We start from the raw sequence: 23,060 nt of genomic DNA, 5'->3' as shown, positions 1-23,060 counted from the left end.
TCCAAAGTGTTTTTTACTGCACACTGCCTGTCATCAACAAAGGAATAGTCTGGAACCAGAGTCAGATCAGGATATAGGGGGTAGTAGCACCATGCTCATTTGTTTCATTCATTCATTCAGTAAATATGTATCAGGTGCCAGCTGTGTATCAGACATAAAGGAACACATTCAATTTACAAAGTAGCAGTCAGGAGCTAGAATCAGAAGTGAGAGGAGTTGAAGAGAAGAGAGGCTGAGGTTCAAGTTCACTAGACTAGTACAGGGTAAATTGATAGACCTAGAGCAGGGGAAAGAAGGCCTGAGGGCACATGGCACAGGTTAACCCAGGCTCACAGGTTAACCCTCACATGCCAAGTATGCTTACTTCTCCATGGAAATATAAAGATTAATTTTTCTTTCCTAAACTTTCCCATTGTAACTACTTTGGCCTGGATTTTCTTTAGTAGTAGATATAAAATAATTATACTTATTGTAAGAAAGATCATAGGCTTTGGAACCAGAAATGTCTAAGTTAGAATTCTAGTGCTCCTACTTACTAGCTATTTAAACACTCTGAGTATTGGTTTCCTCCTCTGTAAAAGAAGATAACAATTCATGTCTCAAGCTGTTGTGAGAATTAAATAATATATAGCAAGCATATAGCTTCTCTTTCTCTTTTATACACTTCCATTTCCTCAATTATGTCTCCTTAGACAGCAAGATAATTAATCAATAATCAACCCCAAAGCAATCTTAAGATAACACAGTCTTTTAAGACCCAATTCAAAATGATTTTTGCTTAAGTTATTAATCTAGTTTGTTTATATCTATGTGAGGTAAATCAAATATTTCTAGTTAGGAATACCTCCTGTTGATATATTATGAGGGTCTCTTCCACGGCAAAATTATTTGGGTTTCCTTGTCAAATTTCCTGAAAATACTGGGTATTTTGGTACCCTAAGCCTTTTCCCATCCCAAACAAGATACTTAATTAGTATTCGCTAAGAAGGTACATGTTCAGAGCACATTCTGGGTGGTTATAGGAGCTTCTGCCTTCCTGTGAGCTGAAAGAATTGGATTCATAAGCCCCCTGATTTTCAAAAAAATTCAGGGATGGGGATTCCATAAGGTAAGCCAGCTTATTGATGCAGGAACCCAAGATAGGGCTCAGAGTGATCAGACATGCTCTGACCCTCCTAGAAATTCTTTCTGAATAATAAACCTAAGTCAGTAGTTGGTTTGCTGAGCCCTATTGTGTGTTCTTTGATGATCTAAGTGAGTTTCAGAAAAGTATGCAAGAGAAGATACACAGATTATTTTCCCATTAGGTTATACTGTAATGCGACATTTTATACCTAGCTAGTTAAATGAATGATTTCTTTTGAGTTCAAGTCAAAGTGACTCTGTTCAACATCATTCATTTACAAGAGGAAACCACAGTTCAAGCAGGTCAAATAAATTTGTCCAAGATTACACAGCTACTGTCAGAGCTAAGACAAGAACTCAGGCTTCTTAGAATTTAGAATATAAGTAATTCATTTATTGAGATAATATGATTAGAAAATGTACAGAAAAAAATTCATTAAGAACCCAATCAGTGGATTTATAAAAGAGCATGTACCTACAAAATCAATGATGGCTATTTTATTAAAATGAAACAATTTTAGGAGAAAGAAAAGATGGTTTTGGTTTATTTCAAAGTATCATCTACTTTTATTTTTATACATTCATATTTTATCCATTATCATTTGCCTTAAAGATAGCTTTTATGTGTTCATGGAGAACTATGATAATAGACTAAAATATGTTAGCTGTGTTAAAATATGACTTTAGAACTGCTTGATTTATCTGCATCCTTTATTAAAAGGATGCCATCTTGACCTTTGTGCTCTGAAATTTCATAGTTTTCAATTCTGAACATTAAAAAAGTCAAAGTATAGTATGGATACCTAATTATGAAAAAACATCAAGGTGTCTGTATGGATAATTAAGAAAATTCTCATAGAGAGAAAATGTTTTTTACAGGAAATATGTCAATACATATCTAATTTTGACATTAGACTATAAAATAGTGGAAATATTGTCTTTTAAGAAAAAAATTACAGTATTCATATAAACAGTGCTCTGAAAGTATTGTATCATATTACCCACCTGCTTTTCTGAGAGATTTGTTCCAGTTTCTTGGCTAATGTGCAGCACTCTTCCTTTAACTTTGTCAGAAATGAATTCTGGGAGGTCAGCAATGAATACTGTTCATTTTCTAGAAATAACAATAACCCCCCCCCCCAGCAACATAAGATGTTTATGGTGGTAGCTCTGCAGTGCTTCCACATGTATAGTGGTAAAAGTGCTAAGACAACCACACTTTTCCTATAAGACGCTAGATCACTTTTACAGTCCTAGGTCAAAGGAATGCTCATCTGGCAAGACACTAAATCTTGTGAGACATTTATTTCCCTAATAATTACACAACAGAAACATTTCTGATCATATCAGCTCTGTGTAATTTTTCACATGTTAATAAATTGTCAAATACCTCAAGTGGAGTCATAGATGCTTATATCTTTGTAATATGCAATATATTTTTATTTTGATAATTCTACTATAAACAGTGTCAAATTTATCACAACCACATAATTCAAAACTAAAATAATTGAGGAACTCTTTCTACACTGTAATTCATGCTTTATGTTTCATATCTGCTCACATATTTCACTACTCCCATCTTGCATATACTTCTCTAATCATAAAAGAAAAATACATAACTTTCCTTATTTTATTGGAAATAAATAATTTTCCCCATCTATTTAGTGTGAGCTTCAATGAAGATCTGATCAAAGAAACTGAAGAGAGTATGTATTTTTGTGCAAAACAAAGGGAAGTATTCTCATGGTGGTTCAGTTAATACTCTTATCTAGCACTCAGAGATACTGCCCAAGACTCCTTGATCACCGGCATCCTGATAGTAGTGGAGGCAAACAATAATTCATCCTGTAATCTTCTCCTTTTGTTTTTAGTGGAAAAACAACTACCAAGCCTGGAGAATTTTCATTTCTTCTGGCCAAACACTGTGAGAAGAAAATCTCTACTGAAAGTGATGGAGTGAATTATGTGGATCAATATGACATTTGCCTCTTTATTAGCAAACAGATTATTTAATGAATTTTACATTAGCAATTTTTCACTTACAGGATAAGCAACCATTTATTACCATGTCATCAAATATAGTATACATCAAATCACATGAAAATTATCTTTAGGTGAAAGGTTTAACAGGCCCTTTCTTTTCAGTTTTAGACAATGACTGACAAAAAAGCATATAGCATACAAAGCAAAATAAATCAAGGCACTAAAAATTAATCAACATTTTTCTGGAAGAAACAGGATCAATTAAACTTTTGTTTTAATAGTACAATCAGCTTGGTGTATGTGGTGTGGAATTATAATGACTGACACTGTCTTGTTTTGACTAACACTGTCTGTGAACACACAACTCAAAAGTGAAAGGAACTACATAATGCTCCGACTGAACAAATCAAACTGCCTATTTTCAAAGTGCATTTTACTTTCAAATTAAAGGTAAAGAGTTACTGGCCAACTCAGTCTGCAGAATAGTGCCAATGTGATGAAAGATGGCAATTTTTAGCCAAGCTGCCAGCTGTGGTCAATGCCTTGTATTAGTGAATTTTAACAGCAGTTGTGAGAACTTGAAGAATGCAAAGGATTAAACATCACTCTAGACTGGGTTGGGGGAGGTGGGGAAATCATACAAATGCTAAAAATGTTCGAAGCTGCAAAGATTAAATAAAGGAACATATCAATTTGGAGCCACTGAATTACATCCAGCTGCGACAGTGAATTAAGAACCGATTAATGGCTAAAGCTTTTCTCCAGTTTGGATGCTGAAGCAAACTCATTAGGCTTTTAGAGTAGCTATAATGTGTGTACTGTGGGAACTGTTCAATGCTATTCAGGAGGCTCTAACTGTAAGCTCAGAGCATTTCCCGCAGAGCTTCTGATGCTATTTTCTTTATATAACATGTGTGCCTGAAAACCCAGCCAAAAACAAGCCCTTTGTTTTTCTACTTTGTTGTGGTCTCTCTCAGCTTTACGTTTCTTGAACACAGGTAAATAAACTCATAATCCAGATGGTGCAACAGATGTGAGAGCAGCACTCTGAAATCAACAGACAGTGGGCAATACTTTCCATTTTCTCTTTTAAACGCTAACTAATATGTAATTCGGAATCTCCGGTGTAGTTAGCATCTGCTCCCTTCGGCCAGCCAAAGGTTACAGGTGTTCCTGATGTCATTTCACAGTAAGGCGTGGGCCTGGCTTGTGAGCAAGTGCCCAGGCTCTAATCTTTCCCTACCACCTACCAGTTTTGTCATGCTGGGCCTCCATTTGCTGTATCTTCTGTGTCAGCTCCTGCTCTCTTTGCTGGGCCTGAAGGGCTTGGGCCTTTGCATCGTTGCTAAAGCTCTGCTGAATGCTATCTTTTTCCAGCCTACAAGGCAGAGAGGAGACAGACAGAAATTTAAACTACAGATGCACTAATCCCCATCATTTCCCCTACAGACCACAGAGAGCTGATACGTAGTAAATTGTTAAGCATAAGTAGACAACAGTCTTTCTACAGACTCCCCCTTACTTTAGGCAGAAACTCCAAAGGACCTTTCATACAATGTTAAATACTTGCCATAAATCTAAATTGACTAAAGTAAGCAACTTTAAAAATCAAAAAATCATGACAACTGAATAATGCTATTTTGTAACTTTAAAACACAAACACCGTTCTCTATAATATTCTCAATGTTACGTACCGCCAATTAATCTTTTTTTTTTTTTTTTTTTTTGCGGTACGCGGTCCTCTCACTATTGTGGCTTCTCCCGTTGCGGAGCACAGGCTCCGGACCCGCAGGCTCAGCGGCCATGGCTCACAGGCCTAGCCGCTCTGTGGCACGTGGGATCTTCCCAGACCGGGGCACGAAAGGCAGACTCTCAACCACTGCGCCACCAGGGAAGCCCATCTTTTTTCTTTTGAATGGTCAATATTTCCTAAAGATCCTGAAGTTACAGGAAGAGCATGACTCAATATGCCCAAAACTTAAATTCTTGAAACTAAGTTTTGTAGATAACCTCTGCTTTTCCTCCCAAGCTTAAAACGGAATCTCAAATATAATGTAGGAGATTCTATCTGGAGGCAAGTAAATGATTCTGCAGTACCACATGCATGTTTTCATTAAATATTTTCACACATTAGGCCATGTAATGTGAATATAAATATGAAAATAAAAAACTTCTCCCAGCACTTCATAATAAGATCCCTTTTGGGTCACACTGAAAGAAACTGCAGGATGAGAAGCTTCTGTAGTCAAAGACGATGTATCTCACCCCACTGTGACTGGATATTGACCAGTGGATGGGTCAATATCCAATCACAGTGGCTCCTAAAGAGAGAAACTTCCTAAACAATTAGAACCTGAAGAATGCAAAGGACCTCATCACTGGCACCACTGTGGATAATGACAATGTGTGTGAGCACACACACATACACACAAACACACACACACTCACACATACACACATTAGGTTGGTTCTTTATTCTCTAAATATGGGTAAGTGATATAAAAGTTTCCTTCAATTAACTGGCTTAGTCATTTCTAACTCCTAATCTTCTTGTGGGCATTTCTCATCCATGCTGCTTTACTTTACTAATTGAGATATTTACTGTCTTGTCTTGCCAAACTAAAAATAAACAATTCCATAACACTATCACTACTAGTCTATGTACTGCTGTGGAACTTCAAATCACTGGCTTCTAATCATAAAGCAACATAAGGAAAGTCTGTATTGTAATAGGTCAATGAATGTGGTAATGTTGTAGTACAAAATTCCAGAATGAAAATACACCCACACCTCAATCAAATGGATCATCAGGGGGCCACGCTAAATGTGAAATAAGGTCCCTTCTGGTACTTCTAGTAACAACACCCCGTGGACTTGCTCCAAGGTCTTGCCTCACACTCAGTTCCAAACTGGTATACAGCAACACAAGGATGGTCCGTCGAGGCCACTTTTTGCCTCCCCAGCCGTACCACATATTTTCTGGCCATGGAAGGCTGCACATGTCTCAGCGTATTTTTTTTTTTTGTTTATTTGTTTGTTTCTTTCTTTGCGGTACGCGGGCCTCTCACTGTTGTGGCCTCTCCCGTTGCGAAGCATGGGCTCCGGAGGCGCAGGCTCAGTGGCCATGGCTCACGGGACCAGCCACTCCGCGGCATGTGGGATCTTCCCAGACCGGGACATGAACCCATGTCCCCTGCATCAGCAGGTGGACTCTCAACCACTGCGCCACCAGGGAAGCCCGTTTCTGCATTTTGCTGGGATGTTTTTTTACCCCCGCCCACCTCACCCCTCTCTGCCTCCCACCACCCCGTCACCCCTGCTCAATGTATACTGCTCCTTTAGGACCTGGTCAAAATTCCCCTCTCTCCTAAATTAACTGTTCTTTCTACAGTGACATCAGTATATGTTGTGTATGTATGCATCCTACGAAGATAGCATTTATCACACTTTGGTTATTGGTTTACTTGTCTGTCCCTTTCTGCCATCTTTGTCTCTCTATACCATGAGTCCAGCTCAGTACATGGCACACAGGAAGCGGGCAGTGAATGTTTAATGAACGAATGTTCTTATATACTTGCCATAGGGGAAAGAAGGCTGCAGTCTTTAAGTGAAGCTGCAGCATCTGCTCAAGTCTTATATGAGGAGGCAAAAACTTTCCAGACGTGAAAAAAAAGAGAGAAGAGTGTATGGAAAAGAACGGCTCTAATGGTGTTGCCAGATGGAGATGCTGCCGCTGAAGGGGTTAGCTTGAAGAGAGCACTGCAGATTCTTTCACTGAGTAACCATCCCCGAGACAGAACCCTAGCTAGAGCAGGGGATATAGGTCGGGAGACCTAGGACTCTGAGATCCCCAGTAATCGGGTGACCAAAAAATGCATTGTTCAAAACCAATACCCATTTCAGAGTGAAAACGGGCATTATTAATAATTAATAATAAGTCATTATACCAAAACAAACAGTCATAACTGGGACTACCCTTTGTAAACTGGGGTTTATGGTTCACTTACACAAAGGGGTTGCCAGTCTCACCAGTAATTTTCAGAATGAGGAACCTAATTACTGATCTCCTAACTTTACTAGAGAAAAGAACTACTGTCTTACTGTAGTTCTCCTTATAAAACAATTTAAAAGAATGTTCTACCAACAAATGTTGTTACACATCAACTTTTGTTTCTTAAATCCTTGCCCAACTTTTACTCTGTTTAAGAAACTACACATTTCATTTTCAATTGCATAAAAACACGACATATTTTTGCTTTCCTACCTTCTTTATATACCCCTTTCCTTCTATGTTGCCCTCTCACCTTGCAGGTTCTTTCTGACTTAGCCGGTTTTTTATAAAACCTTAACATTTTAGAACTGAGAAGGAATCTCAAATTTGTTTAATCAAATTCTCTCACATTACAGTTGGAAAAAGAAAAAAAAGGAGGGTCATAAAGAATTAGAAATCTGCTCAAAGGTTACTGTAAATGCTGTAAAGGCAGAGGTGGGATTTGCAATATTTTGATTTAGGAAACTTATTTTATAACACCCTACAGGTAATGCAATAATGGGTTGAAAGAATTAATAAAAATCACTTAGTTATCCAAGGAAGTGATCAGAGAAGAATCCAAACCAATTCATTTAATATTTAACATAACTCTGAAAGATGCTCTGTTAGGCACAGGTCAAACAAATATACATAAATATGGCGTAGTCATTGTCCCAATAGGGGATTCAAAATGGCCAAAATAGATGGTAAAAGGTGAAATATACCACAAGAAAGGTACTAGGGAATAAAACTACTAAAGCATAGAAAAATAAGTCAATTCCAGCTGGGTGTGAGAGCCTTGTAAAGGATAGCTGGGCCAGGCTTCCCCAAATGGTTTTCATTCAGTTCTTACTCAAAATATTGATGATCTCACTTAACCAAACTTATAGTTACCATACTTTACAAATTGGAATAAAAGCAATGGCAGTAAAGAAGAATTTCTCGGTTGTTATTAAAATAAGGCTGAAAGATGTATTCATAATAGCTAAAACCTGGAAACAACCTAAATATCCATTAACTGCTAAATAGATAAACAAATCGTGGTATAGCCTTACAATGGAATACTAGCAATAGTAGTAATAAAATAGTAATAAAAAGCCATTGTTACATATGACACCTAGGTAAATCTCAAAGACAGTATGCTTAAAGAAGCCAGGTACCAAAGACATATTTTATGATTTCATTTACATGAAATTCTAGAAAAGTAAACAATAGAGTGACTGGTCAGTGTTTCCAGGACCTGGAGGTAGGGAATGGGCATGAGGGAACTTTGGGGTTGATAGAAATGTTCTATATCATGGTTATGATGGTTCTGTAACTATGTACATTTGTCAAAACACATTTAATTGCAAACTCAAAATTGGTGATTTTTATTATATTTAAATTTACCTCAGTAGAGCTGACTTTAAAAAGGAGCAAACATATTAGAATAGGAACATCCACCTTTTTCTCCAAGTTATCCACATCACCTGTGGCAACACATGGGCATGTGGGCCATGTCGATGTTTACTTGATAACAATTGAGAGTTAAAAGGAGGGAACAAGTACTGGATAGGCCTCAAACACAGACTAAGCACACATTGAGGTTTAGTCTCTCCTTTTTTCCGATTATAATTCTGGTTGATTATATTTTCTAAAATGTCATTTACCATCCCATTTAAAAAATGGGATTGAAGAATTAACTATACATTTCTAATCCTCAACTTTTCCATATCATTTATTATTTTAAATCTTGCTATTTAGAAAAATACATGTCATAGAGCAAAGATGATTAATTAGATTTTTTTTAAGTACAGTTAAAATTTTACTACTACATTAAAGGACTAAAAGTTTCTGATGATCCTAAAATTCACCAGTGAGTGCGGCACGGAAATGATGAAAGCTTCAAGTCTAACCTGAGGACAAGGACGTGGTGTTGCCAGTGATTTGAGGCACCAATCCTGTCCGCCATGTTTCTATTCACCTTTTTACTAGTGACTGAAGTGCTAGTATTAGACATACAACCCTTTTGGTTAAAAGGTGTTTCCTTTTTAAAGTAAAATATAGAGAGCTTTGTGACAGTAGCATATTGGTGTAACAAAATGTATGAGACCATTTATAACATACTTACTAGCTGAGAGCCATTCTTGATGGAATTACAGAGAGAAGCAGCAGGGAGGTGTGGGGTGCTATTGTGAGTTAAGAAACATGATGTTGGGCTTCCCTGGTGGCGCAGTGGTTGAGAGTCCGCCTGCCGATGCAGGGGACATGGGTTCGTGCCCCGGTCCGGGGCCCGTGAGCCATGGCTGCTGAGCCTGCGTGTCCGGAGCCTGTGCTCCGCAACAGGAAAGGCCACAACAGTGAGAGGCCCGTGTACCGCAAAAAAAAACAAAAAAACAAAAAACCATGATGTCCACTTGTCCCAATAATAGTGATATTATCTTTGATCACTTGGTTGATGTTACTGGTGTGCTGGAAAATGTTTAATAATTGATTTGGGGAGGTATCCCTCATTTGCAGTGTTTACCAATTTTCATTGTAAATACTTCTACCAGGTCCTATTTTAATAATATGATATTATCTATTATTCTTGTGCACTTCTTGGCTTCCTATTCCTAAGATGTTCCAGTTTCATCTTGTACTGTCCTTTACCAGTCTTGGAATCAGCATTTGCTCAAGGAGCTCTTGTGCCTTTTGGTGGAGAATGGTATTTAGAAATCAAGATCTGTCACTAGGTGGTACTCATTGTTACTGACAAGTCTTGGCTTCTAGGTCACCTTAGTAGACAGAGCCAGTATATGAATATACATATGAATATATAAATATAAATATGAATATTTGTCTATACATCTTTATGTGAATGTATACATACACATTCAAATTGATGTCTCTAATTCCAATCCAATAACATCAATAGAACCTAGTCTTCCCTTTTCCCTAAGTGTAACATTATTCCTCAACAGTGAGAAACTTGGAATCCATTCTATAACATACTCATTTTCTCAAACTTGGTATACACAGAAGTGCTTTCTAAGTTGCTAATCTACTATGGAAATCAAATCTATGAGTAACTAGAATTAAATATTTCCTTATAGCTTTTAGTTTTGCTTTTTTAAAAATTGAACTATAGTTGATTTACAATATTGTGTTAGTTCAGGTGTACAGTCAAGTGATTCAGATTCTTTTCCATTATAGGTTATTACAAGATATTGAATATAGTTCCCTGTGCTATACAGTAAATCCTTGTTTTCATCTATTTTATATGTAGCAGTGTCTATTAATGCTTTTTTTTAAAGCATACACACCATTTTTCACTTGATTCTCTTTGTGTTCTGGGAAAACCACATCTTAAGAGGCAATGGAGGGACTTCCCTGGTGGCACAGTGGTTATGAATCTGCCTGCCAATGCAGGGGACATGGGTTCGATCCCTGGTCCGGGAAGATCCCACATGCCACAGAGCAACTAAGCCTGTGCGCCACAACTACTGAGCCCGTGCGCCACAACTACTGAAGCTCGTGCACCACAACTACTGAGCCCACGTGCTGCAACTACTGAAGCCCGCATGCCTAGAGCCTGTGCTCCGCAACAAGAGAAGCCATTGCAATGAGAAGCCTGCGCACCGCAACGAAGAGTAGCCCTCGCTTGCCTCAACTAGAGAAAGCCCCCACAAAGCAACAAAGACCCAATGCAGCCAAAATAATAATAATAATAAATTAAACAATAAAAATAGAAAAAGAGTCAATGGGGTACAGTAGAAAACTCACAGAGATAGAGGATCCAAGTATAGTATCTACCTCCTGATTACCTATGTGATCATGAAAAAGTAACTTAATTCTTTTAATCCAGGGGTTCTTCCTGAAAATAGGGCAGGAAAAAAGCCTACTTTAAGGGTTAATAATTTTAGTAATCTATTATTTACTAACGTTTAGCATAAGCTAAGCTCTTTACATGTATTCTTTTATTTAATCTCAAACAACCCTAAGACGTAGGTTCTCTTATTATCCTCACTTTATAAATGAGGAAACTGAGGTCTAGAGAGGGCGTACAATTTGTTCAAAGTCTCCCAGTTATTAAGGGACATAGCCAGGAAATTCAGGCATACCTGAATCTAAAGTCCATAGTATGAATCTCTATGCTTCAATATCTTACTCTGTCAGGGATGCAGAGAAATGAGATAAAGGATGACAAGAGTCTTATTTCAATTATCCGTGTGTGTGTGTCTGTCATTTACTACCCATATTATCCATCTTGATAGCCAATCCCAAGCTAGTCCTCGTTCTCCTTTCCCATTTGTCCCATATGTTATTGGAACACTTCCTCCTACAATGACACCATCAATTAGTTGTATCCTCCTTAAAGAAATATATTGACTTTTGCAAAAACATTAAAAGGCACATAAATACATTTCCTGCCTCAAGCTTATCACAGACTCCCAGGAAAGATAAGACGTGCACATCTTAATTGGAATGTAAGTGCCTGAAGAATAGAGACCTTTGTTTTGCTCACTAATTTATTCCAAGAGCCTGGAATGGTGCATGGAATACAGTTGTGCAGTCAACAAATATTTGATGAACGAATGAACGAGTGAATCAATGAATGAACAACTGTTAAGGGACAGAAAATACTAAGTATCCTTACAGGTTTAAGGATCCTCCTACCTACTGATTAGAAGGAGAATGGGATAAAATAATCTCTATTTTGGCCAATAATTTAATTTAGTTTTATTATTGTTATTGATAATAACAACAAAATAAAAACAAAGTAAAATTAGTAGAGAGAATGGTATCTTCCATGTTTGAGAAGAACCAAAATCCTGTACCTGTTTAATATTAACAAGGACTATGTTCTCATATTTGAGCAAATGTAGAAATACAGGGATGAAACAAATAGGGAAAGGAAAATACAAGACGGCTAGGATTCAGTAATCCCTACTTCCTCAAGTATGCAAAAAACTTCATGGCATTATACATATTTCCTAGAGGAAATTATTTCTATTTTCTTCCCTGCAAAGTATATCAGAATTTTAAGTACAATGTTGGAAGTTGAGTTATCAGATCGGAGTGTGAGTCACTTCTAGGAAAGGAAGCAGAAACGAAGGAGGTCAAGTTCTTCCAAAGGAATAAACACAAAAGAAAGGAAATAATTCACAGAAACTTTCCTAAAAATATTTTTCCCTCCAAAAATGTTCTCTTACAGTATCTCCAAAATAATTTGAAAATTCTAACCTTCAAGGCCAAGGATGTGTGCTAGACTCTATATTGCCAGCTTCTATTACACCTCCTGAATAACTCACATTTACTTAAGACAAAACCCACAGACTTTTACCATCTCATCATCTTCCAGTGTCTGTGCTTTCTATTTTACAAAGCACAGTCAGATGCACTGACCTCTTTATTCTTCTTTTTTTTTTTTCTCGGTATGCGGGCCTCTCACTGTTGTGGCCTCTCCCGTTGCGGAGCACAGGCTCCCGACGCGCAGGCTCAGCGGCCATGGCTCACGGGCCTAGCCGCTCCGCGGCATGTGGGATCTTCCCGGACCGGGGCATGAACCCATGTCCCCTGCATCGGCAGGCGGACTCTCAACCACTGCGCCACCAGGGAAGCCCTCTTTATTCTTCTTAATAGTTCTGTAAGGCATGGAGATGGAGCAGATATCCTTGTTTGACAGATGAAGTATCTCAAGCTCAGAGAATGAAGAGATTTGCTCAACACTGCACAGCTACTAGTAAGTTTGGTGTCCTTTGCATTCCATGGCATTGCCTTACATGAGGAGTTTAGTAAAATTCTATTGCTCATCCAATTCAACAAATACTTAAACACCAATTTGTGCCAGGCACAAAAGTGTGGGGATGCATCAGTATACAAGATACAGACCATGACCATCCCCTCGAAGAGTTCATGGTCTAGTGAAGAAAACATAGAAGAAAAAACAACTAAAATAGTAAGGTAAATAATAAAATGGAGCTAAATTCCTGCTATCATAGAGTGGATAGGACAGGAGCTGGGGAGTAGCTAGGCACAGTGAGGGAGGATTTCAGGAAGCTTAAAATATTAGAGGCTTAAAATGAGTAGTCATTAGCCATATAAAGAAAGAGAGGAATATCGTTACAAGTGAAGTGGACAACTGGTGCAAAGGCCCAGGGAAGAGAGAGAATCAGGTGCCTTTGGAAAACTGCAAACAGTTTTGGCACGAGTGGAGGGTGGAATATATGTGTTGTGGGGTAGAAGCGAGCAGTTGGTGGAGGGGAGACTGAAGAAAGATGAGACTGGAGATGTAGGCAGGAGCCAGAACATGAAGCTATTTTTAAGGACTTCATCCTCAGGGAAATAGGGAGCCAATGTAGGGTTTTAAGCAGGGGAGTGTTGTGATCACACTCGAGCTTTAGAAAGATCACTCTGGCTGCAGTGTGGGGAACAGATGGGGAAGGGACAACATTAGAAGCAGGGAGAGCACTTATTACTACAGCAATAGCAAGAGCAATTTTGGTAATTGTTTCTTAGATATAGTAGATATCATAGATCGATACTGAGACTGAATAGCCATCAAATGCACATTTCAGGATTTTCAGCCTTGAAATTTCTTAAGTAGCTCAGAGGGCTCTGATGCATTAAGTGCTTGTCTTGATCAAAGTTCCTGGGAGAATATTAGGCCCTCCTATATTCTATTTTACAATACCATGGGCCCAATTCTAACGACTAAAGAATAAGAACAAGCATGCTTTTGCATGAAATAAATTAGACCATGATTTTGCCATGCATCTTCATATTGTCAAAATATTCATATTTCCATCTCTGACTTTTCTGTGTAAACTAATCACATTGGTCCGCTCTTGCCTTTCCTCTCTGAAAAATATCAGTTTATCTACATATTCCCAATAATTAATTAATCCTTCTGATGAGTAACTTCAAATTAGACATCAGTGGGATCAATATGTATTATAATGGCATCTCTGTAACCTCTCAATGGATCTGCATCACTGTCAAATTGTAGGACAATTGACTGAAAGAGTTTATATTCTATTATTAAAATGTTTTGGAATTAATTTCTAGGATCCATTTTTAAATGGGGAACATGTTGATTACTTTGTGGCTATTATATTTATTCAGAAATATGCTATAATAGCAAGAGTTACAATTATGAAATATATGTCATAATGTCTCATTTCTCAAGCATAACAGAGTAATGCTTCATTTATCTGGTATGTTGGGAGATGAGCCGTTCCACGAGAGAGAATTTTCCAGGTGTTAGACCCATACAAATCTGACCATTTGCAGTAGAAATATCTAAAATATATTACATCCCTGCTTCCTTAAGCAAATACACCAAATATAACAAACTCTTCAAAATCAAGGTTCATAATGCCTGCTTGCAGCTGCATTCCCTTTGCTAGGAAGCTCCTAGGAATCACTGCTCATTGTTGTTTCTTCAGGTATCTACCATAGTGACTGGAAACAGCAGACACTCGATACGATTTGTTGCATGGAAAGTCTCAGGTGCTATTCTAACAAAACAGAAAGCATACAGAAGCACTAATCTGCTTCTTATAATTTTTTTTTATTGATTGGTTTGCTATGATTTGCTGACATGTTTTTTGCTTTGTTATGTTTCCATTTTTTTTTAATATATAAAACTGATGCTTAGGATAGTTCCACTGATCCTACACAGAAAAGTGCAAGGGCTTTGTGATAGTTATTTGCTTCTTAAAAGTACTTTTAAATTTATATCCCAGTTTATGGCTATGTGTCAAATGGCTGAATTTACCAGAAGTCTACGTCTGAGGAAGTAGGGAAGTTCTGTAAGAAAGACAGCAGGGTTTTCATTGTTCTAACGTGATGGCCTTTGGTCAACCACCCAGTATGTTTGTACAAAGAAATTAGGACTGTGATCTGCTGACTGACCTTGGCTTGATAACAAAAACACAGTTCATTTTTAAAGCTTGATTAAGATCTCTATAACCTCTCCATTGTTGCACAAACCTCTGGGGCTGAAAAATACTACGCTTATGAAAGAAAAAAACTGACCTGAGGCCAAGTTTTCAGATTCTTAACTCCAGTATAATTCTCACTCTTCTAAATAAGAAAATCATTGTTCTTGTCACAGTAATTAGGTCATTTTCCTCATCAAAACATTTTTCCTTTTAGTCATTTCATGATTTAACATTATTTCTATTTGGCTTGTTAACACTTGCTTGTAACTATTTTTATCTACATCCTTAACTGTTTCCTCTGCTTCAGGAACTTAAAGTGTTTGTTGGATTTTCTTCTTCCTCAAGCCATTTCTAAGCCATCATCCTCATCATTCTTATAGTTGCAGAACTGTCCTTTCTATTCCTGAGAAGCTGCTTTTACCTTTATTCTAAATCTATTTATATTCAAATTCATTTCTGGGAGGCAGCCTGTCTTGAGCCTACCCAAACCAGCAGAATTTGTGCCCTAAGAAAAGGAAAATGAGCAACTAAAATCCTAAAATATGTCTAAAAATAATGTCGCACTTTTGGCCTTTATCCCTTAGTACGTAAACTTCACTGCTAGCAGGGCTGGGTAGGTCATTCTTTGTACACAAGGAGGTAGGGATTAAGGGTGCATACTTTGGTGTCAGACAGACTGGGCATCAGAGTCTCCATACCTCCACTTACTAGCTGTGTACCCTAAGTGAGTTACTTACCCTATCACTGTGTTCTCGAATGTGAAATGCGGTTAGTGGTACCTCTCCTTATAAGACTAGCATGATATTGTATTAAAATACACTTAGTATAGTACTGACACATTGTAAGTGTTCAAAAATATCAATTAGTCCCATTATTATTATCATTATTATTTCTCAAAAGATGACTACTCAAAGTGTAACGATCAATATAATTACCTCAAAGACAAAACACCTTGAGGAAAGAATAAAAAATTTCCTCAGTTTACTGATAAAACCTACATAGGGGGAGGTGGTATAGCACAGTGGATGTGAGCTTGGGCTTTGGACACACACAGTCCAGATGTGAACCCTGGCTCCACTATGTACTAGTTGCATGACACCAGAGTGGAACTTCAGCCTAAGGCTTATTTTATCATTTAATAAAATGATATTATTAGAATATGTGAGATAGTCTACATAAAGCAACCAGCAATGTCCAGCCCAGATCATCATTTGAAAGGTGGCTAAATTCAACTAATGGACTGGCATCTAATTATTTGTCAAATTTACTTTCCATAGCTCTTAACATGTAAAGGTAAAGACGGGACAGTAAGATATGGAAGAACTTATTGTAATTTGCTGCTGGTACAGTAAACTCTTCAGCTGCTTTCTCTATCCTCCTCCTCCCCTCAAAGTGACAGTTCCTCAGAAAAAAATTAACCAAAGTTAGTCCTGGCTACCAGCTTTAAATTAAAAAGCTGACATGATTTTCTTATTTGTACAGAATGATTCCAATTATTGTAGAAATCGACTTTAGGGTTTATGACTGCATCTACAGTGGGCATTGTGGGAAAGCCAGGAAAACTGAGGAACAAAAGGTCTAGGGCTACAGTGGTGTGTACGGCAGCCATTGGCCACATGTGGCTACTGAGTACTTGAAATGCAGCTAGTTTGAAGAGAGACATGCCTCAAGTCTGGACTGCTGTGAAGAATTAGAAAAAAAAGTAAAATATATCTAATTAATTTGTATCGATTACATGTTGAAAAGGTACTATTTTCTATATATTGGGTTAAGTATACTATGTTGTTAAAAATTAATTTCACTTGTTTCTTTTTAAATATGGTTATCTGGAAATTTTAAATTGAATATGTGGTTTGCATTTCGTGGCTCCCATATTTCTACTGGACAGTGCTGATTTGAGCATAACTCCTTTTCTCCCTCCCTAAAGCAGAGCATCATTTTTAATCTTGATGTTCTATAAATCAAAATAACCATGTTGCCAAACACTGCTAACTCTAAATGGCTCACAAAGATACAAAATCTCATAATTCTTATAAAAAAGCCAAAACTATTAAAATAACATTTTCTTATCTTGATAAATTTCTCATTTGCATCAGCTAGTCACCATTACTTGAAAAGGAGAAACAAAGAAGAATTCTAATAGAAAACTAAGAAAAGCTAAAGCTGAAGTAGTCACCATATTATACAAATGTAAGCAATACAAGCTTTTTTTTTTTTTTGTAAATCAGATTTGGTTTGAAGCAACTCCCAAAATACATATTCATATTTAAAATTAAATTATAAAGCATATTAAAAAATTATTTCACACAGCCAAGCTGGCAAATTATAGAAAAATGTCCAGTTATATACATGGATTGTAGGCTCCTAATAAGTTAATGTGCATATAGTTGGAAAATATTGATCATTTAATAGTCTCTCTATAATTGTTAAATGGGAAATAGCAGATTCTCTACGATCTGCCCTCCCACAGATTTCTTTCCTGAATCTTCAGCAATCATCCTCATATCATTCATTCTTTGTTTCTAGTAAGAAACTTACAGTTTCAAAGTCTATCGAGAGTATTAGTTAGTCAATCAATCTGTCAACCAGTTTTTAATAAATTATCCTACTGCCTGGTGAGTTAATCTGTTGCCTTGGTAGTTTTTACTTATTGCAAAACATTATCTCCATTTCATGAAATACAAATAAGCTGCTGAATGGTTTCAAACCTCTAGAAACATTGGTGGAATTTATTTGTTGAGAGAAATGTAATTCAAGGATCTGGAAAGGAGAATGAGCGGGAAAGCCAGGACCACACATAGTAAGCCCTCATGAGAATCACAATTCCACTCATCATTATCATTACAAAGTCGTTCTTTATAGAAAATCTCACTTGAAATATTTATAAATTATGGGCACCTCCAAGTGTATTTATAGAAACATTAACACATTATGAGTGCTAAACTTCTTAATTTCTAGAGCTTACTGCCCATGAGTTGCTGCATTTCTTCAGAATACAGTAAAGGATACACACAGAAGGGAGGAATATCAGTATGCCATGAATGGAAGGAGAATGAAATCTACTGCAGAGTTTGACTTAGGGTCCCATACTTTAAATTTGTGCCAGTAATCCTTAGCAGAAGATTGTTTAAAATAATTTATACCCAAAAGTACCCATAATGTTTTATTCTATAAAATCTTATTCTAAGAATCAAGCTTTGAAAGGTACATAAATTTAATTAGCTGACTGGCATCAAGTTATCTAATTGTCAAATTTATTTTCCAGAACTGTTAACATATAAAGGCAAAGTTGGAACAGCGGATATGGAAGAACTTGCTGTAATGTCACTCTGGCACAGCGAATTGTTCAAGTAACGGTCAAAGATGTTCCCCCTCTCTCACTTCCATTTCAGAGCACTGATTACACCTAAAGTGAAAGTTACTTACCTCCCTGCTCTCTTTGTGAATGAAAGTGAAGTGGGAGGTGGGGGCAGAGACTGAAGTTCCGGAGGCACAGATGAGATAAGAAAACAACCAATTTAAATAATTTAATTTTGTGTATTCCCCAAAACCTGATTCCTGGGAGATATGTGAAGATTTAACAGAAAAGTTTCCCTAAGTCATATAAATTTGACTGAAATACTGAAAACTAAATTTCTTTCTAAAGAAAGTCATACTGTGTGTTAGCATATTAAAATCTCTGAGAAGCCCTACTGTCAAGAACCCTATTTAATTCGACTTTCCAAAAGGAATATTTTCACACCACCCACCACCATCAGAGGCAGATTGTACAATGGATAAAACCTTATTCTGGAGCCTAACTGCCTAGGCTTGAATCCCAACTCCACCACTTGGTGGTGCTGTGACCTTGGCCAAGGTATTAATCTGCAGACACCTCGGTTTTCTTATCTGTAAAATGGGGCTCATGGCAGCATCCACCTGGAAGGGTTGCATGGAGATTGAGTTCATGTGAGTAATGTGTTCATCATGGAGTAAGCAGTGTGTCCAGGGAGCTACCTTTACCACTACCCCCAGGAGGAGTGTTCCAAGAAGCAGTAATTTTTGTTTGTAAGCTAAACCTCTTTGCTTTTTTGTTTCAAGAACCAATAACCATGTGCCCGAGTCCAAAAACAAAATTGTTTTCCCATTCAGCAACAGGTTGTGTGAAATTTCTACAGAAAGATTTTAATGTGTTTATTCAGATTAGTCATATTATCAATGAATACAAAGTAGTAGTATGTGGAATGCAGGGAAAAGCACTAGACCAGGAGCAAGGAGATGGAGATTCTAGGTTAACTTCCACTAAATGACTGTTGACCTTGGGCACGTCACTGAACTTCTCTGCATCTCAGTTCTCACATATTATAATGAGTATTGGCCTACATGGGAGTTTCATTAATTCATTCATTTAAGATGATCTTCAGTTCAGGACAGTTTATAAATCTAAATACACTGTTTTCTAGATTTTACACACACACACACACACACACACACACACACACACAAAGTATGTAGTTACATAAACCTTGTCCACTAGGTTGTAGGATAACTATAAAGAAGAATCATGCTGTCTTCATTTAAAAATTTTAGTGCCTAGATGTTCCCTCTACAGCTGGAATAGAACACGCACTCAATAAATGTTGAATGAATGCCTCTTTAACTGCAATCAACCGTTATCCCTTCATTCAAAAACAATTCAAGACCCCTATGATGTAAGACACTAAGCTGGGTACAACTAAGTTTACATATTTCTGGAAAGCTATTAGTTTTACCTATAAAGAGCTTGCAATTTAATTTGCACTATGAGCATCAGATGATGACACTAATTGTTGCAGTTTCTGTTCACTACCTTTCAGTTTGAATCCCATAATTCAAGTGAGTTTCATGGTATTATTTTATACAGCAGCACCATGCTATTAACATTACTATAAAAAGGTGTTTAGTAACTATGATAGAAGAGATGGCAAAGTCAGTATATTACAGTGAAAGCAAGTATGTTCTAATCAATTTTATGTAAAATTTTAGATTAATAAGAGTATCTATTAGGTGAAAACTTCTTGACGGGTTGGGGGAAAAAAGCACATTTTAGAGCTGATTTTTAAAAATCAGGTTATCAATTTCCTTTTATTAGAAGACACAACAATTTTCCCTTCAAATGTATAGTTGTATGTAGCCTCATCCAGTCTTTAAAGTGACCAAAATTGTTGATCTCTACAAACAATATAAGCGTACATCTTCTATAACTGCTAATTAAATTTCAGTCCTTCTCTTTACAGACAAAAGCATGCCATGGATCATAGACATTTTCTCTAAAATCAGAATGTCCCAAAGCACCCTGCCCTAATCAAATGTAATCTATTTGATCTAGGCTGCTCTGAGATGGGGAATGTGAATGCAGTGCTCATTGAATTTACTCTGAGTATTTAATCTTTGTGAGGAGAATGCAGAAACTCTTGTGAATAAATTATTAGATCTTTAAAATCCCAAAATAATTGTGCATCTTCATTGTTTTTCCTAGTGATTGCTTTATAACAGTTCCTCCTCTATTGGCATCTTTTTATCAGTAATGTAACAGGAACTTTTCAAGGACAAGAGTGGAAGACAAGGGCCCACATAAACGGCATGCATGATGTGACCAGACAGATGATTAGCAAGATGTCTTTAGTTTGCAGAGAGAAGGTTTCATTTTCATAGGTCTAAGAAAATTTTTTTAAAAGTCCTCCTTCTTAGCCCCGCTGTAAACTGTTCCTATTGTAAATGATACCTAATTTGCAGGTGTCTGCCTAAAGGCAGGTCACTGAAAGTCAATGAAAATCAGGGCAATCTCAGCAACAGAAATTAACCTGAAGATCATGGCGGGTAAACATATATTTCAGAGAGCATTATTCCAACTGAAACAATCAAACCGGACTTCAAAAAATGAACAGAGACTTAAAACAACAAAAGCAACCAACGGCATCTATTTTAACATTGCAAATTTCTTAGATATTACAGATGTCACCCAACAGTGCGTGCATTTGCTTCCCATATGTGAACAAAACTGAGGCATCACCAGATAAATTTGAATGGAATGTTAATCTTCACTTTAAATTTTTTTTCTTTTCCTAGCTGACGACACAATTTTAGTATTATCATAACGGAGCTTCTGGCTGGAAAAAATTAAATTAATGGATGGATAAAAAAAGCTTAGAAACTTAAAAAAAATAAACAACTTTCAAATATCTATACTTGATGGTGTCAAGAGCCAAGATGAATGTATTTCAATTGCAACTTCCAAACTAAACTCACAAATTACTACCATTATGCTAAGTGTTAGCTACCCCACTGTGCAGTTTTGCTTTGTGAATTTTTACCTTCCTCTATGAACACTTTTAGCCACTGATCGCACAGCCTTTCAATGTTTTCTGCCTTTTCCTTTAAATAAACTGGCTCTGGCTCCTTCCATCTGGTTCCCCTTCCGTCAGCAACCCTGCACCTGTTCACACCTCCTCTCCTGTTGGATTCCACTGAACATTTCCTCCTCTGCCAGGGCTATTCTGGCACTCGCAACCTTTCTGTCATTCAATCCATCTGTCAGAAGTGAACTTTGTTTACCGCAAGCTTCTGCTTTCTTCTTCAAGAAGCAAAGCCCCTCAAGGTCATTGTCAAATGAACTGTCGGTATGGATTTAAATCCTCTACCGCTAACCAGCAGAAGATGAAGTTCTGCTGTGTAATGTAGTTGTGAAAATTACTTTTGGGTTCGGGAAGACAATAATTTGGAGTCAAAGTAGTAAGACATAGTGTTTTAATGATCATTTGTAAAACCAGACAGCTGATATGTATTCCCTTCATGTGTGTCTGCACTTCTTATTATATCAAGTATGAACTATATGTATAAGAAGCAAAATAAAAGTTTTAAAGTGAAATCAAAATATCATAAACAAGTTTACACTATGTAAAAATTGCTTCATACTATATAGCATTAACTTGAGGAATAAATATTTTCACTAATGAATTAGCCAAGGGAAAGAGTATTCCAATTAAGAAATTTTACACTGAAATGCTTAAAATGTACAAATATGTACCATTTCAATTATAAGCTATATATTAACACATAGCTCCACTACTGCTTTGAAAACCTTAACCCATGATATACAAATCAATTCATGTATATTTTAAATTCCATCATTTAAAAAATAAACAATTCTGCTTAAATAATACTCAGATATATGTTGCCAAACAAACACATCATCTATCTAAAGAAATGCAGTTGTATCAATAGGCCAGTTTTGTGAAAGAAATAAACTCATAGGAATTAGGTGAAAACGATACTCTCAATTAAATTTACTCTGTGTCATCTACAGCTATCAAGTACTTACCCTACCTTCATAAATTGAACATGAAATTACTTTATGTTGAATTATTCACCACTCTTTCAGACAACTATATTCTTTAGGAAAAAGGCAAAGCAATGACCTAACTCAAATTTCTTATAAGAAAAAGGAAGATCACTTTTTAGGAGAAAATATATTTTAAACAAAGCACTGTTACAAATGTAAAGCTAAAAGGCACTTTGTTCACAATGTTGCTTTTATAATTTGGAAGAATTACCCCAAGATTTAATCTTATTGCATGTGCTTTTATGAAGTAAAATTAATCAGGTCTGTAAACTTTTCTATATTATTTTTAGAAAAGATAATTAAATATTTTTTCACTGCCACATAATTGAAAGCAGGTTTTATTAATAAAAAGAGTCTAAAAACACGCAATTTGAATCTTAGGTTTGGACTGATTAAATGTAATTTATTTAAAAAGACTTTGTGAGAGAAAATTTTCAGATGCATTTTAAGAAAATTATTGTAATACTAAATATAAAAGGAAAAACCAAAACCAAAAAACGATAGCTTAAAATCCAAGTACAAAGACATTCTTTTTTAGCTCTAATTTCAATTTTATTACTAATCTCCAAAATACTCTATATCCTATAAATCACTCTTAGCTAATATATATAATATAATATATGGATTTTGAACACAAAATATGAATTCTAAGAGG

General features: G+C 36.6%; 1 protein-coding gene across 2 annotated transcripts in view; it reads right to left on the bottom strand.

Annotated features, from left to right (window-relative positions):
* The window catches only part of SDCCAG8 (SHH signaling and ciliogenesis regulator SDCCAG8), a 261,132-nt gene that overhangs the window by 91,577 nt on the left and 146,495 nt on the right, over positions 1 to 23,060 (bottom strand). For both annotated transcript variants that reach the window (XM_065881558.1, XM_065881567.1), the window contains 2 exons: positions 4,359 to 4,486; positions 2,131 to 2,239 (listed from right to left, as the gene is read on the bottom strand). In XM_065881558.1, coding sequence (XP_065737630.1) covers positions 2,131 to 2,239; positions 4,359 to 4,486 — 237 coding nt within the window. The remainder of the gene's footprint in view (positions 1 to 2,130; positions 2,240 to 4,358; positions 4,487 to 23,060) is intronic.

The sequence above is a fragment of the Phocoena phocoena genome, chromosome 1 (genome assembly GCF_963924675.1).
Source record: "Phocoena phocoena chromosome 1, mPhoPho1.1, whole genome shotgun sequence".
Classification (NCBI taxonomy): Eukaryota; Metazoa; Chordata; class Mammalia; order Artiodactyla; family Phocoenidae; genus Phocoena; species Phocoena phocoena.
This window is presented reverse-complemented; position numbering and strand designations above follow the sequence as displayed.